The sequence below is a fragment of the Acomys minous genome (assembly GCF_964271855.1).
Source record: "Acomys minous genome assembly, chromosome: 1".
NCBI classification, from domain to species: domain Eukaryota; kingdom Metazoa; phylum Chordata; class Mammalia; order Rodentia; family Muridae; genus Acomys; species Acomys minous.
This window is the reverse complement of record NC_140483.1, coordinates 39,554,018-39,575,919: the sequence shown is the minus strand read 5'-3', so window position 1 is coordinate 39,575,919 and position 21,902 is coordinate 39,554,018. Positions and strand designations below refer to the sequence as shown.

The 21,902-nt window shown below is 46.6% G+C and overlaps 1 protein-coding gene and 1 long non-coding RNA gene across 2 annotated transcripts in view; one reads left to right on the top strand and one right to left on the bottom strand.

The window, feature by feature from the left end:
• Positions 1–21,902, top strand: part of NMNAT2 (nicotinamide nucleotide adenylyltransferase 2) — a 159,365-nt gene that overhangs the window by 101,871 nt on the left and 35,592 nt on the right. The window contains exon 2 of the mRNA XM_084792419.1: positions 21,204–21,292. Coding sequence (XP_084648545.1) covers positions 21,204–21,292 — 89 coding nt within the window. The remainder of the gene's footprint in view (positions 1–21,203; positions 21,293–21,902) is intronic.
• On the bottom strand, positions 1,849–10,160 carry LOC311597567. Its single transcript, XR_014779264.1, has 3 exons — positions 9,556–10,160; positions 5,810–5,920; positions 1,849–2,164 (listed from the first exon to the last, which is right to left on the bottom strand). It is a non-coding gene; the product is annotated as an uncharacterized lncRNA (long non-coding RNA).

Here is a 21,902-nt window from a genome sequence, read left to right as displayed (position 1 = left end):
TTGGGAGAACCTGGCAGAATTTCATTGTTGTTGGCCCAGATTGTAAGCTGCTTGTCAAATGTTGGCCCTTTCTTTGGCAAGAAACATTAAGAGTTGATAAACTGTTATGAATGTGGCTTTTTCTTCAGAAAATGTACACGGCAGTACAAAAAAAGAGCATCTTGGTACCAAATATTTTAATATGATGGTGTGAGAGCAAAAATAGTAAAGTGAATATGTTAAGATTAACAAGTGGGCAAGTCTGGGCCGACCAGGTGAATTGAGGAGGTGACAGCCCTTGAGGGGGTGACTGCTCTTTCAGCCAAGCCTGATGACCTAATTCCACCCCTACAACACACAAGGTGGAAAGCAAGAAACAGTTCCCAGGGGCAGATTGTCCTCTGACCTCTTCTCCAGTGATATGCATTAATGTCCCCAGCCCACATGCAAAACAGTAAATACGCAAGGTACAGTTGGGGAAGGAACAGACAAAGGGACCATGAAAACACTTTATGTTTTCTGTAGCTTGTTCGTAAGTAGAAAGTTTTAAATTTTATATTTCCTTACATATGTTGTATGTGTGCACACACAGTGCATACGTGTGTAGGGAGACAACGTGTAGGTGTCAGTTCTCCCCTCACACCCTGTGGTTCCCACGTGTGCTTTTGTCTGTAGGCCCACCTCCGTCGCCCAAGTCTAAAAAAATTTTAAAATAAAAGAAGTTACTGCCTCCTTTCTCTTTGAGCCCAATTTCAAGAGTTCATTCTCATTTTTCCTTAATAAATCTATGTGCAATCTAAAAACAAAAACAAAGAGAAAAGAAAAAAGAAAAAAAAAACTCACCCAACTCTGTGACTAATGTGCCTAGAAATAAAATTTTCTTTTTCTATGTCATGGTGTTTAAATTTTTCTAAATTTACCGTGGTTAAATTGAGCAGAAAGTGAGGAGAGATGTGCGCATGCGTCGGGGTGGGGACCCTTCGATAAGGCCCATTTCTCAGGCACTGGGCACAAAACTAGATTTCATGGTTGTCAGTCATCTGGGCTATAAAGCAAGCTTCCTCTGAGATGCAAGGGAGGCCCTGCCTAGAGCTTGGCTGGGGACAAGCCTCTTTGTCCACCCCCTGCCGAGAAGTACAAAGAGGTCTTTGCTGTTTGAACTTCCAGGAGGGGGAAAAAAAAATCCGTACCGGCAGAGTGGCAAGGAGCCAGAGCAGTAAGTTTCGCCTGATTATTACATAACATTATTCTGGATATAGAAAATACAAGACGGCTTAAAAATCCTTTCACTGCTGGTGGTCATAATCACACCCTTACAGCTCTTCATAAAGATCCAATTAATTAATTAGCACTTGTGAGGAGAAAGGGTCTCTCTTGATCCTCAGCCAGGAATTCGGTGCAACGGCCAAGGCTGCTCATTCCCAAAGCCTGTATGACTGCTGGCCACGGAAACCGTTCCTCTGCTGGGGCGGGAGGGTTTCTGAAGCACGGAGGCTGACAGAAGACTGGCCTTTGCCTTGGAAAACAGGGAAGGAAGCCGGCAGAGCTGGGGACGCAGGTGCCCTGGGAGCTAAGCAGGGGACCTTAGCACTGAGGCCCTGCAGTCTCCCTTTAAGAAAACACCTTGACCAGGCAGAGCATTTGTCGTGCTGGTTCTTGGCTTGGTCACTTTTTCCCATAGCGGTCTCTTGTGCTAAAAGCGGGGCCGTATGAAACTGGCCCTCTGGTTCCTGTCATGTGGGGCTGGCCAATTCTCCCCCACGCCCCCCTCCCCGCTCCCCGCAATAGCATCGTTAGTGACCGCCGAGCTTTTCACACAGAGGTACAACAGGCCACGTCAACAGTCAAAGGGCAGAATTATAACAATTTAAGACTCTTTTTAAAAAATCTTTTTATTTTATTTATTTGTGGTGTGCTTGGGAGTGAGGGGAACGCACACGTGCCAAAGCACTTTGTGGAGGTCAGAGGACAGTCCGCCTTATGGGAGTCAGCCATCTCCTGCCACGTGGGCCCTGGGGATGGAAGGCCGGTCCTCGGGCTTGGCTGCAAGAGCCTTGACCAAATGCGCCGTCTTGCCGGCCCCAGTGTGCAGATCTTAATTGGCCTTGTTTTCAGTTCCAGAACCCAGTAGTAACACTCCGTTCCATAAAATAAAAGAAGTATCCTGTGAGCCAGGCAGATGATGCTGAATTATAGACAGGGAAAAAAAAAAGCCAGAAGAAGGTAAAAAGAAAAAGAAAAAATAAGGCTGATGGGTGGGTCATTTCAATGTAGCACAGATGCAGGGAGTCTGAGAATCAAAACTGACAGGCAGCTGTTACTTCCTTTCTGTGAGGAGACTGGGACAAAGGGACATCAATGTGTCTGCAAACCTACTGCTTGGGAGTGTAGCTGTCCACGCTATCCCCTGCTTACTCAGGCCACTTAAACAACCTGCTTCCAACACGGAGGATTTGGAACTTGGAACTTTGCTATGAGTGACATGACTTAAAGTCTACTCAGTCGGGCGCAGCATAGGAGCCTTGTCCAAAATAACTTCACTATGGACATACTGGGGACTTGTAGGGGAGTAGGAGACACGGGATGGAACTCAGAGCCTCACGCATGCTATTGCCAGCCCCTTTTTTTTACTTACAAAAGATAATTTTTAAAAAGATTTATTTATTTATTATGTATACAATATCCTCCCTGCATGTGTGCCTGCCCACCAGAAGAGGGCACCAGATCTCATTATAGATGGTTGTGAGCCACCATATGCTTGCTGGGAATTGAACTACAGGCAGGACCTTTGGAAGAGCAGCCAGTGCTCTTAACCTCTGAGCCATCTCTCCAGCCCCCACAAAAGATAATTTTTGAGAGGGGTTTCTGTAAGTTGTTCAGCCTGGCCTTGGACTTGAGACCTGCCCAGCCCGGCCTCTAGAACAGCTGGGATTGCAAGGCTCTGTCGCCAGGCCCACTTTGGAACAGAATTCTCTACTCTGGGTGCTTGCTAGTGTATTATAGGATGTTACAAGCCAGATCACCCGCAGATGTGGCTAAATGAGCTGCTGGACTCAGCTAACCCTGCCTGAGGATGTTGGGTCTGGAACCTCTTAGGGACAGTCTTTCCAGTCTTCTTAGGAGAGGGCCAGAGTAGACGAAATGCACTCAGTTCAAACTGGCTTAATGTAGGGGAAAAGCAGCTAAGATTCCATGTCTAAGGCTTTCTGTGTCACAGTTTGCTAGATGACAGTGTTGGGACTAGAGGTACACCACACTGGCTCTTGTCCTATTTGTTTCTCTCTCTCTCTCTCTCTCTCTCTCTCTCTCTCTCTCTCTCTCTGTCTCTCTCCCTCAATATCTTGGCACTCACTTTTGTAGACCAGGCTGGCCTCAAACTCAGAGAGCTCTGCTCGTCTCTGCCTCCACCGTGAAAGGATTAAAGGTGTGTACTGTAATACCCGGCCTGTTTGTTAACTTTTGAGACAGGGTCTAGATATGTAGCCCAGGCTGGTCTCAAACGCATTATATAGTCAGTCCAGTTAGGTCTCAAACCCATGGGCATCTCCTGAGTGCTGGAACCCCAGGCCCAGCTTTGTGTAAGGAGTTTTTGAAAGCAGAGCTACGATCCTGCAGTACAAGAAGCTAAGATACAGGCGTGACGAGCTGGCAGGCTGTCTTTAATCAATTAGAAGAAAGAATCTGGCATCCTGAGAATGCTTTTTTGGAACAGCTGTCTGAGTCCCACCTGGGTTGACTCTCCAGATGTACCCAGTCTCTCCATCTTTCTCTCCTAATTAAAACTCCCTTTAGGCCATATGTCATAGTGTCCATCTTTTACATGTGAAAAGTGGAACATGGGTCACACGGGGCAAATGCCCAAGATTAAAGATGTCTACCTTTTGGGAGGCAGAGGCAGGCAGATGGCTTTGAGTTCAAGGCCAGTCTGGTCTACAAAGCGAGTTCAGGACAGCCAAGGTTACACAGAGAAACCCTGTCTCAAAAAACAAAAAACAAAAAACAAAACAAAACAAAACAAAAGATGCCTACCTTATCTTAGGAAAGTGCTGAAAGCATTCACTTGAGAGATAATCTTTGCAATATGCCTTAGAGTGAACTCTATGAGTTTGAGGCTAGCCTGGTCTACAAATCAATTCCAGGACAACCAGGGCCACATAGAGAAACCATGTCTCAGAAAAACAAAACAAAACCAAAAACATGACAAAACAGTCTGGCCTGTGGCAACTTTAACTTCCAGGAGCACGGGCCTTCCTGGTGGATTTTTTGCTCATGATTGTGCTTGCTGGGGTCTCCTCTAGCCTTTTGAGGTTGGGGAGACAGTGTTGCCACTTTTCTCACACACACACACACACACACACACACACACACACACACACACAGTGTGCCCCTGTCACACTGTGGAGTAACCTGCCTTGTTTTGCAAACACAATTTACCCAGGTCACACAAAGCTACATGAGCGCTGAGCTGTGACAAACTTGGGTTCTATTGTAATGCAGCCTTATGTCATTTGATGGGGGACTCGGCCTATGGAAATGCACTGCCAAGCGATTCTGTGGCCGTGCGAACATCACAGTGTGTAGTTAGTTATATAGACCAACACAGCTAAAGCAACACCTTGCTCTACAGTACTGTGGATTGGTCGGGTGTTCTGTTCTGTTTTGAGACAGGTTATTACTATGTAGCCCCGGCAGGGCTGGAACTCACTATGTAGACCAAGCTGACCCTGAAATTAGGTTGATCCTCCTGCCTCTGTCTCCTGAGCGTTGGGATTATAGCTGGAATTATATGTCCGTGATAGTTGTGTGTAGTGGCCCCAGCACTATTGCAAGCTTACTACTTAATGGCTGGAGTCTTTCTCACGTTAAGAAAAAAAAAAATGTCCTGTCGTCCACTGTTACCTATCAGCGTATGCAACTCAGGGGTGAAGGGCACAAGGCTGTTGCTTGGCTGATTCCCAGGGTCCGCTCTTAATTAATTGCTCTCGCTGCCTCTGCCCTGGTTTCCTACACTTGGTTTTTGGAAGTGTAACTCAGAACACTCTCCTTAAAACTCCTGCTCAAAATGCTCTAAAGGCTTAACTCACAATCCCAAGCTTCTTCCTGCCTGCCTGTCCCTTATGTCCCCCTGGAGACACCACTGATGGTTCTCACTGTGCAGCCACCTGGCCTGGCTCTCCCAGGGAGCTCTGTGTCAGCAGCCCCCAGGTTCTGCCCGGTTCCCTTCTGCTCAAGGGGTGAAGTCAGAGGAGTTGACCCATGCCGCCCAGGCTCTTCCTGATCCCCAATTTTCTTCTCGGCTCATATTACCACCATCTCAAGCTAGTTCAGGGTCACACAGTTTTATCTAAAGGTCACTCTAATGTCTCCCTCTACTGGTGGTGTTTTGTGACTTAGTTCCCCCCTCCTCCCCACAACAACGTGATTTGGAAACCTTCCCATAGGTATGGGGAAAAAAAAAACTTATTTGTTCTTTGTAGTGGATACATAATATTCCTTTGAATGTATGTGACATGGTTTTCTTATTTGTGGTCGGGTTTGGTTTGGTTTGGTTTTGACTTTTAATTACTACAAGTCATATTTGAAGTAAAACATGCTCTTGAGCACCTCTCTGCACCTGCACCAGTTTTCCCCATAGTGGAGATGCCTGGAATTGGAATCGCCAGGTCAAAGGTTGCACCCGTTTGTCATTTTGATAGATGCTGGGTGCCTTATTACTTTTCCTAAAAGGCTTCATCAATTTATCTTCCCCACCCCCGCCCAGCTCTGGGTAGCACCCCTGCTTCCCCTTCATTCTCACTGACACTAATTAGCGTCATTTTAAAAGATTTACCTTAAGTCATACTTCAGAGTAACGCCAAGCTCCGCACACAAAATCCACACCACAAGGCTGGGCTGTGCGAACGCTACTTCCGCATGGTGTCCTGGGCCTGCCTCAGGATGGCTGGGGGTTGGGGGGCGGTGGGGCAGAAATCAACAAAGATTCTCTGAGATGTTCAGAAGACAAATCAAACCTTCCAAAGTCACTTCATCCATTGGAGCAGAAACCTCTTACATCCTGCACCAACAGAACTCAATCAATAATCTGCTAGCGTGGTCCAGCCTGACGCGTCCTGCGTGCCGCTCTCTCTCTCTCTCTCTCCCATCCGTCATCCAAACACGCTTGGTAGCTCAGCTGCAAGCTGAGGCTCTCAGGCCCATTCCTTCTACTCAAGGGCCACCTGCTACCATCCCCAATGGTGTCTGCTGTGATATTACTCAGAACCCTTTTTCACTTCAATTAAAGAGCAGCTGAGAGCAGGTCTGGTAAGACTCTGGCCTCTGGCCCTGCAGGTGGCTTCCCAGTTTCGCCTGGGGGGAAAAAAAAACCCTCTTTATGTGGTGGAGTGGGCTGGCTGATGAAAGAGGCAATGAACACCAGGCCCAGCATCTCTTTGGGGCAGCTAGTAAGCTTTCCTGGCCCAAAGGGAGACTTCCTGGGCGTGATCCTCTTGCATATAATGTATCTGTTGCTGTTGTGGGCTTGCTTGTTTGTTTATTGAGGGTCTTACTACCAGGCCAGGCTGGTCTCAAACTCTCAGAGCTCTACCTGCCTCTGTCTCTTGGGTTAAGCCACCAGGCCCTGCTGTAATATTTTTTTTTTAAAGGAGTTTTGTTTTCTTTTTAGTTTTCCTTGTCCCATTTTGCCTTCCTCCCCAGAGATGTTATTGGACTACTCCAGAAACTAAAAGTAGGGCCAACAGTCCCTGAGTGCTGGCATGCTGTTAAGAGGGTTTGGTTTGGTTTTGGCTTGTGGTGGGGTGACAATACTCAGGCAGAGCCTTGCAATGCTAGGTAAGCACTATATCACCGAGCTACAGTACCACAGCTTGCTGAGCTCTTTCTAGTAATATCACAACCTTCTAACTGGGTGGTGGTGACACACACCTTTAATCCCAGGACCAGGGAGGCAGAGACAAGTGGATCTCTGTGAGTGTGAGGCCAGCCTGGTCTTCAAAGGACAGCCAGGAATACACAGAGAAACCCTGCCTCAAAAAAAAAAAAAAATCACAACCCTCCAAGTCCAATATATGATCTCCAGCTTAGAGACATGTGCCAGTCAGAGCCACTGGGTAACTGGAGATGGCTGACCCATGGTTACTCGGCTAGTTATGCCAAAGACAGGATTTGAACCCAGGTCTATTAGACTGTGGTTGGCTGCCCCAGGAGGGAGTTGGTCTGAACAAATTGCAAAGGTTTTATTTGGGCCTGTGAAGCTTCAGTTTTAGATCCACACCCCCCCCCCCCCGAGAGGAACATAAAAATAGCCAAGGAATGATCCTAAAATTGTGTTTTGTGTCCTTGAAAGATCCCACATCTGATAGACTTTCTGTGAGGAGATGTCCTTTCTCCACATCTGCCATGGTCAGGACTTGTGCTTTTATTCTGTGCTGAGCTCACAGGACTCTAGTTCTGTGCACAAATAGTTCACTGGTCATAGGACTCTGATCTGGGGAGAGAGGGGGTGACCAACTAAATGTGCTCATCTCCTATTACTATAAATCGCCAGAAGTAATGCCAGCTGGATCTCTGTGAGTTCAAGGCCAGCCTGGTCTACAGAGCGAGTTCTAGGACAACCAGGGCTACACAGAGAAACTTGTCTTGGAAAACAAAACAAACAAACAAAACAAACAAAAAAACACAAGAAAAACAAAAACAAAAGCCAGAAAGTGTATTGTTGTTAATTTAAAGGTAGGGTCTAATAAATGTTTATTATTAGCCCTATAATTATTACAGTGGTATTTTCTAACCTGCTGTCAATCAATAAAAACACAGACACCTGTTATATTTTAAACTAGTCTTGGTTCACCTGGGGCAGGGCAGATACTAATCCCCTAAGCTGCCTTCAGTATCTCCCGGCCGCAATCCCATGCCATCTGCTTCTAATAGTTTCTACTGAGCTTCCTCCCACCCATAACCCCAAATATGTGCTAATGTTCTTTGTCTTGGCCAAATCCTCCATCCATGCAGGCCGTCTGCTCTTTACTCCACCTAACCTATGGTGAGGCCTTCCTTCTCTTCCTCTCTCTCTTCTTGCCAAGATCCTCTTCAGGTATCTGACTGCTTCCTTTCCCAGTATCCTCTCTGTCCCAGAAGCCTGCAAGCCGTAGCCATGCCTACCCTGAGCCCTAATGTGGAACCCTGGTGGCTTTCCTGTCTTTAGTCTGTCTCCTCACCTTGTATCCTGTCCCCTGCCCCAGGCCGCTCACCCGACTATGTGTAGTATCATAGTCTGTGGAGTTCTAAAATAATTCTCTCATGTGTTTTGGGTTTCACTAAAGAGAGAACATTTTAACTTTTTGCCATTTTTGATGTTTATATTTAGTTGTGTCATATGTGACGTATATATTTAGCTTTATATTTATGCAAAGATACACACACACACACACATTTGGCTTTCTACCTCTGGAGAGAAAAAAAAACATTTTAAAATACTTTTTGAAATGGAAAAATTTTGAGGCTTGACATGGTGATACTTAGCTGTTATCCCAACACTCAGGAGAAGGATGACTTTGAGACACCCCTGGCCGACAGAGAGGCCCTGTCTTCAAAACAGAGCAAATGGCTGAGTTCCAGCCAAGGGCCTGGCTTATTTATTCATTTCCACTATTTTGATATCCTTCTCTTTTTGCTTTAGGGCCTCGCTCTGTGGCCTGGCTGGTCTCAAACTCAATGTGTATAAACCAGGCTGGATGCACACTAGCCCTGTTCCTCCTGCTTCTGCGTCCCAGAGTGCTGGGATTACATCCTAGAGAGCTGCCATGCCTAGCTAAGGGTCTCATTTAGAGGGTTGGGGGTGGGGGTGGGGGGCGCGGGCAGAAAATAGCTTCTGGGAAAGGTTTTAAATGTGGCCAGTCTTTTAGAATGGATCCTGCTGACTGGGGACCTCTGAGGAGTTCACTCCTTGAGGTCTGTTGAAAGTGGCAACTATGGAAGTGAGAGCCATAAATCATTTCCCAGCTGTGCAGACAAAGGGGCTCAGCTGCTCAGCTAAGTTGGTGAGGCTAACGGAGGGCAGAAGCAGCCAGGGGCCGCAGTGCCATCTGCCTTACCCTAAAGTCAGCACAGGGCCACCCGGAACAGCTGCCAACGCTAGCAAATAAATGGAAATCGGGAAGTGGACCACATCCAGGGAGTGTAGGCTTTTGGGAAGCAGTTCTTATTCTCTCTCATGAGTTTTGACAGCCTGAGTTGCATGCGTTGGGTGGAGAGTTGGAGGGAGGCAGAGATGGCTGGAGAAAGGTCCTGTCTTTAGGTCTGCCTTGCTCTGCTGCCCTCTGATTGGGCCCCTCAGCTTGTTCCTCATCTCCATCCAGATCCAGGCCACCTCTCTGCTCCACCACTGGCTGCAGAGACTAGCAGGAGAAAGCATACTATATCTGGGGACCTCATTTGGCCCTCAGAAAACTAATTTCCACCCCCTGCCTTCCGGAGGGAGGAAATAGCACCAAGAACCCTTTTAGCTGGGCACAGGGACTCGCGCCTGTAATCCTGGCACCCAGGAGGCCAAGGCAGGAGCATTGCCAGCAGAAGCCTTACCTGGGCAGAGTGACGTCACAATCGAACCTGGCAGTTTAGTGAGATCCTACCAAGTACAATGTAGAGAGAGAGAACTGGAGATGTAGTGCAGTCGCAGACCTCTTGTCTAGCACGCTCAAATCCCAAGGTCCAAAACAAAATGAAACATTAAACCGTCTGTCATTCGGAAGACAGACAGAAAAAAGGAAAAAAAAACATTTTACTTCAAGGGCTTAATATTCCATTACTTGTCTATAGTTAGAGTGAAGTTTCTATAGTCTATGAAGCGGGTCACAGGGCTCTGTGCTTGTGCATCCATCCTGGTAAGAAGCAGCCGTCCGTGGCAATCCAGGAGAGGACAGAAAACTCGTTGGCTCACGCGAAGCTTAAGCCCGGAACTAGCTTGGATTGAACCGAGGACCTTTACATGCCAGACAGATGATCTGCCAATCAGCTGTGCTCCCATGCTCCTTCCCTACCCAGTGCTTACTTCAGATGTGGATAGAAATGTCACTGGAAACCTACAGGGAAGGAATACGTTCACGAGGGAGGGTCTGGTGTGAGTGTCTGCTTCATCTTCCAGGAGAATGTGGTCTCCCAGCTCCCTGCTTCTCCAGACTGCCCACAAGAGAAACAACCAGAAAGATACCCTCAGTGATGGGAGGGAGGCTAGAACATCCTGAGAACAGTGAATAACAGTGACATGACTAATTTTTTCTTTTTCAATCATTGCTTTCAAGGTTTTTTTTTTAAACAAAGATTTATTTTTATTGATGTGTATTTTTGTGTGTCTGTGTGTATCTGTGTGTTTGTGTGTATGCACATGTGTGTGAGTGGGTGCTCTCAGAGACCAGAAGAGGTCATCAGATTGGCCGGAGCTGGAGTTACAGTTATTAGCTATCTGACGTGGGTGCTGGGATTAGAACTCAGGACCTCGGGAAGAGCAGCAAGTACACTTAACCACTGAGCCATCTCTCCACTGCCTCAAGCATTTTTACCTGTGAAGCAGTTGGGCATATTTATAGGATACAGTGTCACATGTGTTCAATGATCAGATCACAGGAGGCGACAATTTTGCCTTTTAATAGATTACTGATTTACAAAGAAAGCAAGTGAAGAAATGGAGCCTCCATCCCTAGGTCAAGTCACCGGCTTGGCTATCTCATTCCTGAAACGAGTGCCTGTCTGTCTTTCCTCTGCTCTCTGGCTGGCTGGCTTGCTTCCCCAGAGACAGGATCCTACTATGTACTTTAGCTTGGTTTCTAACTCATGAATTTGTGATCTTCCTGCCTCAGCCTCCAGAATCCTGGAATTACAGGTGTACACTACCATGCCGGGGTGCTTTGAATGGAGACTCGGTGACCACATTTTAAAAATGTGCCACACGGCCCTTGTTGAAGACCGTTAGGAACTGGGCAACACAGGGACAGTTGTCTGTCCAGAATCTGAAAGGCTTCTGTGTCAGAGCATGGGAAAACACCGAAAATAAACATGTTTGTTTGTTATAGACGGGTGCTTCTCAACCTGTGAAATGGTCTCAGCTGTCCACATATCAGATATCCTGCATACGATTCATAATAGCAAAATTATAGTTATGAAGTAATGGTTGGGGTCGCCACAACATGAGGAACTATATTAACGGGTTGCAGCGTTAGGAAGTGAGAACCGCTGCCTTGGACAGAGTCTCGCTCTACAGCCCAGGCTGGCGGGAGTTCACTGTGCAGCCCAGGCTCACCTCAAATCCAGGGCACTCCTCCTTCCTCAGCCTTCCGGGAGCTCTGATGATGAGGTATGAGCTGCCACGCTCTTTTCCGGAGTTCCCCGCCAGAGGTCATGTGTTCTCAGAAGGCTGCGCTGGCTTCCATACCCCGTCTGCTGGGATGGGCCCCCTGAGATCGCCTTCTTGGTCCCTTAAGGGACCTGTTTCTTTTGCTATTTTAATGCTGTTGTACTCCTCAGAACTCCAAACTCCTCGAGGTGGGGATTCTTCGCAGCGGCTGGCCCAGAGCCTTGGCCAGAATAATATCTCATTACATTTTGCTGGCGAATGCTCAGGCTTTAGCCTGGAAGGCCACAGGGGTGACTCCCTTAAGAATTCTTTTTTTTTCTTTCCATAATCCCTATGCAGAAATAACTCTGCCTAGAGAGACACGCAGCTCAAAGAGTCCTTCTTTATTACCCATTTTTTAAAAAAAATCTCTCTGCAATTTAGAATGGTTACAAATCCCGACAGCTTTGGTGCGATTCACAAACAAGGGAGACCCAGGCAGCTCCAGCTGTGAACACGGTCGCAACCCGAAAGGAAAACTTGAGTTAGTACTGACAGGCTGCTGAACTCGCAGTGCTCGCCTGCATGAACCCTGCCTGGAACGGGAGAGCAGATTACAGATGTCAGCCAGGCTACCTGGGAAGCCCCAGGCAGGTCTGTCTTCTGAAGTTTTACTAGTAGGCAGATCACCTGTGCTGTGGTTGTCCTCAGGTTAAGTCAAACATCACCATCAGGACAGAGATTTTGCTGGGTCTCAGTGGCCTGGCATAAGCCGGGGGCCATGGTGAATCTTCAGGGTCTGCTGATGGAAAGACAATGGAGCTGTTGACTCTGGTTTCCTCCTTCACGAGAGAAGAGGAGCTATCATACCACAGTATAAACTTTAGAGCAATTTGGCTCTGTCCCTGGGGTGTATGGATGAAAATAGAATGCATTTTGGGAGGCCTGGCATGAAATTAAATTCCAGAGCCATTGCTATATCTTTGCCAATGGACTGGCTTCCTACCAAGACCCAGAAAGGTCCTTGTTATGCAAGCTTGTGGGAGAGTGGAAGAAAGTGGACAGCTTTGTGTGTGTGTGTGTGTGTGTGTGTGTGTGTGTGTGTGTGTGTGTATGTTGGGGAGGGGTACTTTAACCTTACAGGGGCTACCCCACACCACACAAGTATGTAGCTGTAGGCCAGTGGTGTTGGTCTGCTTGGGAACTTGTTTTTTTTTTTTTTTTTTGTTCTTTTAAGATTTATTTCTTTATTATGCGTACAATGTTGTGTCTACATGTACACCTACACACCAGAAGAGGGCACCAGGATCACATCATAGATGGTTGTGCGCCACCATGTGGTTGCAGGGAATTGAACTCAGGACCTCTGGAAGAGCAAACAATGAGTGCTCTTAACCTCTGAGCCCTTGGGAGCTTGTTGTACGTGCTAAAACTAGTGGAGGACATTGCAAAATTTAAGAGGCAGTCTTATACCCAATAGTTAAGATAAGCAATATTTTTCCTTTAATTAATGTATGTGCATACACATGCATGAACCCACCACTGTGTGTGTTTGTTCTGAGAACAAATTCAGGTCATGAAGCTTGGCAGCAAGCACCTTCACCTGCTGAGCCATCTCATCAACAGATAAACAAGGTTTTTAAGCATCCAAAGTAATTCACAGCTGGGCCATGGTAGCATACACCTTTAATCCCAGCCCTCAGGGAGACAGAGACTGGTGGATTTCTGTGAGTTGGAGGCCAACCTGTTCTTCAAAGGGGCCCAGGTCAGCCAAGGCTACACAGAGAAACTCTGTCTCAAAAAACAAACAAACAAAGTAATTCACAAAAAAGTCCACATTCAGATGAACAAAATAGCCATGTTTTACATATAGGCAGGATCTGACCCTGGCTGGACAAATTCTTTGCCATCACCTCATTCTCACCACCACTGTGATGGATCCCAGGCTCCACACAACCCACAGAGACAGAACCTAGATTCGGACAAGCCCCGCCAAGGGTTTCTGTACTCTGGTCTACAAAGTGTGACTGCCACGAGCTGAATTCTAGTCTTTCCAAACTCACACACTGGCTCCTAATCGCCATTGTCTTGGGGTTGGGAGGTGAGGCCTTAGGGAAGTGGCTAGTTATGAGAGCTGAGCCCCGAGGACAGCTTGAGCTCCAGGGAGCTCCTCTGCTCCTCTGTTGCTCTCCCACCAACCACGTGAGTGCATCCAGAAGGTGCCCCATGGGAGGAGCAGACTCCCCAGACTTTGGCTCCATGGCACCCTGACGCAAGGTAGGCGCATAGAAATTTGAGAGGCACAGTGCTGCCACGTCATTGCTCCAAACACCAGCGAAAATGGCAAGTCCAAGAAGTACCCAAATGAAGCCAGCTTGCTGGCCATTTGCCTGGATTTGCTCAACGCTATCCTGAAAGTGTAACATCTGGTGGCTTACTATGAGCTTTAAATTTGTAGTTTGTTTTGAAATAATTATTAATGAGTAGGAAATTGCAAGGATAAGACAGAGACATCCCATTCTTGCTGCCGTCACCTAGTTTCCACTGGTGGTTACTGTCTTAGTCTGTTTGAGATGCTGTAACAAAAATCTGAGACTGAGCAACTTGTAAACAACATAAAGGCATTGTTCCCAGTGGGGAAGGGTGGGAAGACCCACGTCAAGGTGCCAGGACAGCTGATGTCTGGTATGAATCTGTTCCTCCTAGACACACCTTCTTTATGTCCATGGTGGCAGGGCAACGGAGGAGCAAATTACCCCTCTTGGGTGCAAGTATTCCTGAGGGCTCCACTCTCACAATGTGTCACCTGCCCAATCCCTCGGCTCCCGATACCAGCACCTTGGGAGTTTAGGAATCAGCAAATGAATTTTGAGGGCCGCAAGCATTCAGTGCCTAGCGGTTACATTTTGTGTAACTGTAGAACCGTTTCAGAAAGAAGACCTGGACATTGGCATAGCTGTATGTGTAGACTGGCATCAAGTATATGCCATCTACCACATGTATAGATGTAGATAACCAACACAACGAAGAAGAAGAACTGGTTTGTGAGGTTGGAGAAATGGCTCAGTGGTGGTTAAAAGTGACCCAAGTTTGACTCTTAGTACCCATGTCAAGTGACTCACAAACACCTGTATCTCCAGCTCCAGGAGATCAGATATCTCTGCCCTCTGTGGACACCTATACTCACATGCACACACCTACAATCACACGTGCATATACATAATTTAAAATAAAACAATCTTTAAAAAAAAATCAAAACAAAACAAAGCCCGGACCATTATACAAAGCTCTCCCTGGAGCTGTAAGTCACAGCACCCTCCCTACCAGCCCTACACTCAGGCAATTGCTAATCTTTTTGACAGTGTTCTATCAGTTGAATCATGCATCTACCACCTTTTGAGACTACCTTTTCTTCACTAAGCTTAAAATTGTTCTTCTAAGCACCTCTTGTGCATTGGAGACAAAGTGTTGGGTGCCCGGTGCAGACAGAGGTCAGCGCTGGGGTTTTGGAAAGTGGTTGGATCACGGATCACGAGGGCTCTGACTCATTGTGACCCTCCTTTCTCCCCAGTGGATTGTCACAAGGGCAAAAGGAGAAAAGGGGGACCAGAAATGACAAACTGGGGTAGGGATTCGGTGGCCCAGTGAGCACAAACAGAGATGGCAGTCTGCTGGGACCAGCTTCAGTGAGGGGGTTCAATTTTATTCATGGTGAAGGAAGGTCGGATAGAACTTTGGGGAGAGAGTGCGGATACCCTGGGTAGGTATAGATCATTGATTGGGGTGGGGGGTGGGGATCTTAAGAGACTGGTATGCCTCACTTGCATGGAGAGGCATTCCAAGGATCCTAGGTGCCTGCTTCTTATTGGGAGAAAGGGAGCTGGAGCTGTAATTTCCCTAAGAACTACGTGACTTTCCTCACGTGGAGAGTGTGGGGATCCTGGCTCCCCAAGCAGACAAGAGGAAGCCCTGATAACAAACGGAGTCTTTCATTTTGCACCAAGCTCAGGGCTTTCTGGTCATGGCGGACCACAACATTAGCAGCAAGGTTGCCCGACACTCATCAAAGGAATAATCCACAGGTGGTGGTTTATAATTTAATGACATTATTGATAGGTGATAGGAATTTCCAGAGGTAGGGCCAAATACAGAAACAAACAAATGAAATGGCTAAATAAACTGTGGTGTATCTGTACCATGAAATACTGGGATGTGTCTTTAAGGGCAACGTAAACATATCGTCCCAGAGCCCACCTCCACCCGCGACCCTTGCTGTCTGCTCCTGACCTCCTCCGTGAGGTGAGAGCATCTCTGACCACTCACACCCTCTGTCACCATGCTTCACCACATTCTAGAAACAATAGAACCAGCCAACCGTCTACCGGAACTCTGAAACCGCATGCCAAAATAAACCCCCCTCCTTTAGCTGTCCTCTTGGGTACCTGCCGCAGCCCTGAGAAGCCTGACAAAAACACACCCAAACTGCTGGGTGTATTTTTATCATCTCTTCCCATTGATGACTTGTACTCCGTGGTGTGAATACATCACAGTTTGAGATGGTTCGTTAGCCATTTTCAGACTGTAGGAGATTTGGCCTGTTTCTTCTACATGGTTCTTACAAATAAAACCTCTGTGGATTGTTCTAGTTCCTTGCTTTTCCAAATAAAGCTTAGATTTTTCACTTTTAAAAGTCTTGCTGGGGCCGGGCATGGTGGCGCACGCCTTTAGTCCCAGCACTTGGGAGGCAGAGGCAGGCAGATCGCTGTGAGTTCGAGGCCAGTCCAGGACAGCCAAGGCTAACACAGAGAGACCCTGTCTCAAAAAACAAACAACAACAACAACAACAAAAACAAAAACAAAAACACACAAAAAAAGTCTTGCTAGGGGCTGGAGAGGTAGCGCAGCAGTTAAGAGCACTGGCTGCTCTTCTAGGGGACCTGGGTTCAACTCCTAGCACCTACATGGCAGCTCACAACTGTCTGCAACTCCAGTGCCAGGGAATCTGACTCCCTCACACATGCAGGCAAAACGCCAAAGCAAATTTAAAAAATTAATAAAATGTAAATAAATAAAAGTCCTGCTGCCGGGCGGTGGTGGCACATGCCTTTAATCCCAGCACTCGGGAGGCAGAGAGGCAGGCAGCCAGCCTGGTCTACAAAGGGAGTCCAGGACAGCCAGGGCTACACAGAGAAACCCTGTCTCGAAAAAAAAAAAGTCTTGCTGGGATTTTGATATGAATTAATTTAGATTTATATATCATTTCGGGGGAAAAAGTCTTTATTGTGTTGAGTCTTAATGCAAATTTCCTTGTATTTTTATTTCTGTTGCTATCCTGTAGAAATGACTTAGTGTTTTGCCAGGCAGTGGTGGCGCACACCTTTAATCCCAGGAGTTGGGAAGCAGAAGCAGGTGGGTCTCTGTGAGGTTGAGGCCAGCCTGGTCTACAGTGCAAGTACCAGGGGCGGGGAGAAAGAAAGAGAGAAGAAGAAAATAACTAGTTTTCTTCTATGGATCGTGTCATATGACTTTGCTGAGCTCAGGGCATCCATTAGTTCTAGGAGCTGTTTTATGAATCTCTTGATATTCCTACGACTGCCATGTCACCCACAGCTTTCAGTTTTTCTCTCTGGACTCATATGTGCTTTGCTTCCTCTCCTTGTCTCATGTACTCACCACAGTGGTGGCGCTCTGAAGTGACAGCGATGGTGCAGACGTCCTTGTTCCTGATCTTAGGGAGAAAGCATCCTTTACCTATGTTAGCCATAGGATTTTTTTCCCCTAAGACAGGAGTTCTCTGTGTAGCCTTGCCTTCCTGGACTCTTTTTATAGACCAAGCTGGGGGTGGGGCTCCCGTGGATGTCAATCAACCTTGGCATATCAAATTGCAGCAAGACTAGGTACATCTCCTACTGAAGCAAGGTGAGGAACTCCAGGTAAGGGGAAAGGGTCTCAAAGGCAGGCGACAGAGTCAGAGACAGGCCTGCTTCTGCTGTTAGGAGTCCCACAAGAGGACAAAGTGAGTCCAGGACAGCCAAGGCTACACAGAGAAACTTGTCTCGAAAAACAACAACAAAAACAACAACAAAAAAGATGTATTTATTATTATGTATACAGTGTTCTGCCTGCATGTACACCTGCACACCAGAAGAGGGCATCAGATCACATTATAGATGGTTGAGAGCCACCATGTGGTTGCTGGGAATTGAACTCAGAACCTTTGGAAGAGCAGGTGGTGCTCTTAACCACTGATCCATCTCTCCAGCCCGATTCTGTAGGTTTTCATGAAGCTGTTTTCTTAATGGATGTTCCCTCCTCTCAGATGATACCAGCTTGTGTCAAGTTGACATAAAACTAGCCAGCATAGTAAGACATGGAAAACTTAACTGTTTAGTGTTTAGTGGAAGGACCCAGTCTGAAAAGCATGCATGCTCTACTGTTCTGACCACCTCACGGCAGTAGCAAATCTCAAGGAATAGTAAATAGCAGCGTGGTTTGCAGAGGTCGGGTAAGAAGCTGGCATGAGTAGATTTTGGGCTGTCAAATACTCTGGTGATGCTTCATGATAGATGTGTGCCCCGTACTTGTCAAACCTATAGAAATCTGTAGTACAAAATAAATCCTATAGTAGACCAAGCATAAGAGCTAATCAAGTGTAAGGTTGTTCATGGAATCAGGAACCTGTGTGTGAGAGAAGTCAAAGGAACCAAGCCAAGTTTATTGAATTATAGATATAGTCTCTCCATTTACTCTGGGGGAAAAAAAATCTAAAAATCATACTAAAAATAGCCAATTCGTTTTTTCTTATTTCAAGACAGGGTTTCTCTGTGTAGCCCTTTGTAGACCAGACTGGCTTCGAACTCACAGAGATCCACCTGTCTCTGCCTCCTAAGTGCTGGGATTAAAGGTGTGCACCGCCACCACCACCACCTGGCTCAATCTCTTCTTATAAGAATCATCAATTGGTCTGGAGAGATGGCTCAGAGGTTAAGAGCACTGGCTACTGTTCCAAATGGTCCTGAGTTCAAGTTCCAGCAAACACATGATGGCTCATAACCATCTATAATCAGATCTAGTGCCCTCTTCCGGCATGCATGTGTATGTGTAGGCAGAAGACTGAAAGAGAGAAAGAAAGAAAGAAAGAAAGAAAGAAAGAAAGAAAGAAAGAAAAAGAAAGAAAGAAGTCATCAATCAAGCCAGGTGGTGGTGTCAAGAGCCTTTAATCTTAGCACTCAGAAGGCAGAGGCAGGTGGATCTCTGTGAGTTCAGGGCCAGCCTGGTCTACAAAGCAGGTTCCAGGACACCCAGGGCTACACACACAGAGAAACTATGTCTCAAACAAAACAAAACAAAACAAATGAGGAGGAAGAGGAGAAATCTACAACAGCTAGTTTTCAGATAAGGTCACCTTGTGAGTTGAGAGGAATCTGTAAGGAACAAAGGCTCGTATCCTTGCTCACGCTGGGTATGGTCTCTGCCACGGAGAAACATCCCCATCCCTTAGGGCTTCAACATCTGTTTTAGGTGCTAAATTGAACTTGTACCAGTTGTCATGAGTGCTTTGATTCTCAGTATGAAATCCTGGGGCTCCAGAGCTTCTGTACCCGATATCTGAGCTCAGCCTCCTTGTTTCATTCTGTCTTCCACTATATATACTTGGCTGGGCAGTGGTGGTCCACACCTTTAACCCCAGCATTTGGGAGGCAGAGGCAGGTGGATCTATGAGTCTACAAAGAGAGTCCAGGACAGCCAGGGCCACATATAGAGAAACTTTGTCTTGAAAGAAAGAAAGAAAGGAAGGAAGGAAGGAAGGAAGAAAGAAAGAAAGAAAGAAAGAAAGAAATGTAAGCTCAATTTTCTTAACCAATATATTTTATTAACAACTTAGTAACTAAGCATACATCACTTATAACCCCACTAACCAAAACAATAGGAAAAGAGGATTAAGGAACACAATAACAAAACTGTAAGGATATCAGTTCCGAGGAATGATTCTCCTGGTGTAATCAGCAGGATTTCTTCTGCTGGAACCTGGAGTAACCAGAACTGGAACCTCAGCAAAAGCCGGAGCCCGGAAGCCTTCCCTTGAGTGGTTCTCTCTAGGAGCGTCTCGAAGTGGGGCGATGAACAGTCAAAACTATCCGAAGTCTCCAAAAAGCCCCCACCTCCAGTTTTCTGTTCATTTATATATCTCCTACCAGAGTCTATTCACGGGATCTTTTCAGCTGGCAACAATCAAGCTCCCGCACAAGCTGGTCGGTCTTCTAGTAGATTAACCTCTCCTGTTCTCTCACAAGACTGTTCCGATCCCACACTTGGGATCATAAAAAACAGGTTTATCTCTCCTTCAAAGAAAGAAAAGAAAAGAAAGAAAGACTAATTGGCTATTTTTAGTATGATTTTAGATTTTTTTTTTTCCAGAGCAAATGGAGAGATTGTATTTATAATTCAATAAACTTGGCTTGGTTCCTTTTACTTTTCTCACATACAGGTTCTCCATTCCATGATAAAAGGAAAAAAGAAAAAAAAGAAAATGAGGCATGCAGCATGTGTCTGTAACCCCTGTACTGTGGGGAGCAGAGGCAGGAGTGTGAGGGTAGGGGCTCACTGGCCAGCTAGTTTGGGCAGAAATAATGAATTCCAGACTCAATGAGAGACCTTGTCTGAAAAAATAAAGGAGAAGCCTGGAGAGGTGGCTCAGAGGTTAAGAGCAGTACCTGCTCTTCCCAAGGTCCTGAGTTTGATTCCCAGCAACCATATGGTGGCTCACAACCATCTGTAATAGATTTGCTGACCTCTTCCGGCCTGCTGGCTCACATGAGGGCAGAATTCTATACATAATAAATAAATAAATCTTAAAAACAAAATAAAGGAGGAGCTGGAGAGGTGGCTCAGAGACCACTGTTCTTCCAGAGGACCTGAGTTCATATCCCAGCATCCACATGTGCTCACAGGCTCCTATAACTGAAGCCCCGAGAGATCTGATGCCTCTCCTGGACTAGTTCAGGCAACTGCATGCACATGTGCACACACGCGCGCACGCACACACACAAAATTATAAAGTAAGTCTTTTGTAAAAGTAAGGTGGAAAGCAATTAAGGAAATCACCTTTACACACACACACACACACACACACACACACACACACACACACACACACACACAAATCAAAGAAACAACGAAACCAAAAGAACCTTTAAAATATATATCCTGATAGAATTTGTTCAGTGGGCTCCCTTGGAAATAAAACAGTACTAGGCTTTTAAGCTCTTCAAGTTCACTAGTTTCTCATGAAAGTGAACCTGGCCTTGCCCGATCAATTTGGATAAGCAATGCTACACTCTCAAGGAGGCTTTTGTTTGGCCCAGCTTTTTTTTCCCCCTTAAGCAGCTATAATGATGCTGGCTTGCTAGGCTGATGGTTAATTCCCTGTGATTATGTACAAGCCCCTTTAAATTTGTTTTCCTGTTTCTTCCTCTTTGGTAGTTAGACAGGGCAATCACACATCTTTCATATTCTAAGGAGGCTTACCTCTGCCTTCAAGGAAAGGCTCCGCAGTGGAATTTCTGCAAGTGACAATGGGAGCAAATTCTAATCAGCACATTTCACTCCTCTTAATGAAGTGCTTGTTTTAAACCAGTCCTAGCTACCGTGGCTTCTCCACAAACGCAGACCCCCTCACCACCGGATTAAGCCCTTAAGTTCTTTCATGTCTGGGGCTACAGCCTGCCTCCCTAACCTTTGAGTCACTGACATTTGCTTTGAAAGTTGACACCTTCTATTTAAATAGCAAGCACCTAACCTCAGCAGCTTCGGTGCCACCGAACAGATTGATTTCAATTACCACCTTGAGCCCACACCTTTCCGAATCTCTTGTAATGTGCGGTTCTCTTCTCTTAATTAGAAAGAGCCAGGGATTACCTGCACAAGACCGGAAGGTTTATTGTGATCGGGGGCATTGTCTCTCCTGTCCACGACTCCTATGGAAAACAGGTGGGTGCCTTCCTTTGCCCTCCCCCTTCACCTTCACCCTCTTCTCACCCAACCCCTCCACCCCCACCCATAGCTCCCTGGATCTCTGACCAAATTCCTGGAGATGCTGAATGCCTGACAGTAGGCATCTGGCTTTCCTCCCAGGACCACTGTCAGAGCCCAGTGTCTGGCCACAGCCAGAGGGCCAGCTGCCCACTACAGCCAAGGGTTCACCGTACTGGGCTCCAGACTGGCAGCGGGTTATGGGTTTGGCTGTATTAGACAAGTATTTCCCAAGATTTTCATTTTGGAAGAAGCATTCCAATGGCTTTTTTGGGGGTGGGGGATGGGGGGGGAGGGAGGTGTTTTGAGATAGGGTTTCTCTGTGTAGCCCTGGCTGTCCTGGACTCACTTTTGTAGACCAGGCTGGCCTCGAACTCACAGAAATCCACCTGCCTCTGCCTCCCGAGTGCTGGGATTAAAGGCGTGCGCCACCACGCCCAGCCCCAATGCCTTTTATAATACGCCACGGGTCTTCAAAAATTTAAGAACTCTTCCGGTCATTCTTGTTTCCCCCACGGATATTTTACCTACCAGACCAGGCTAATCGAGTTTAGCCCAGGTCAAACCT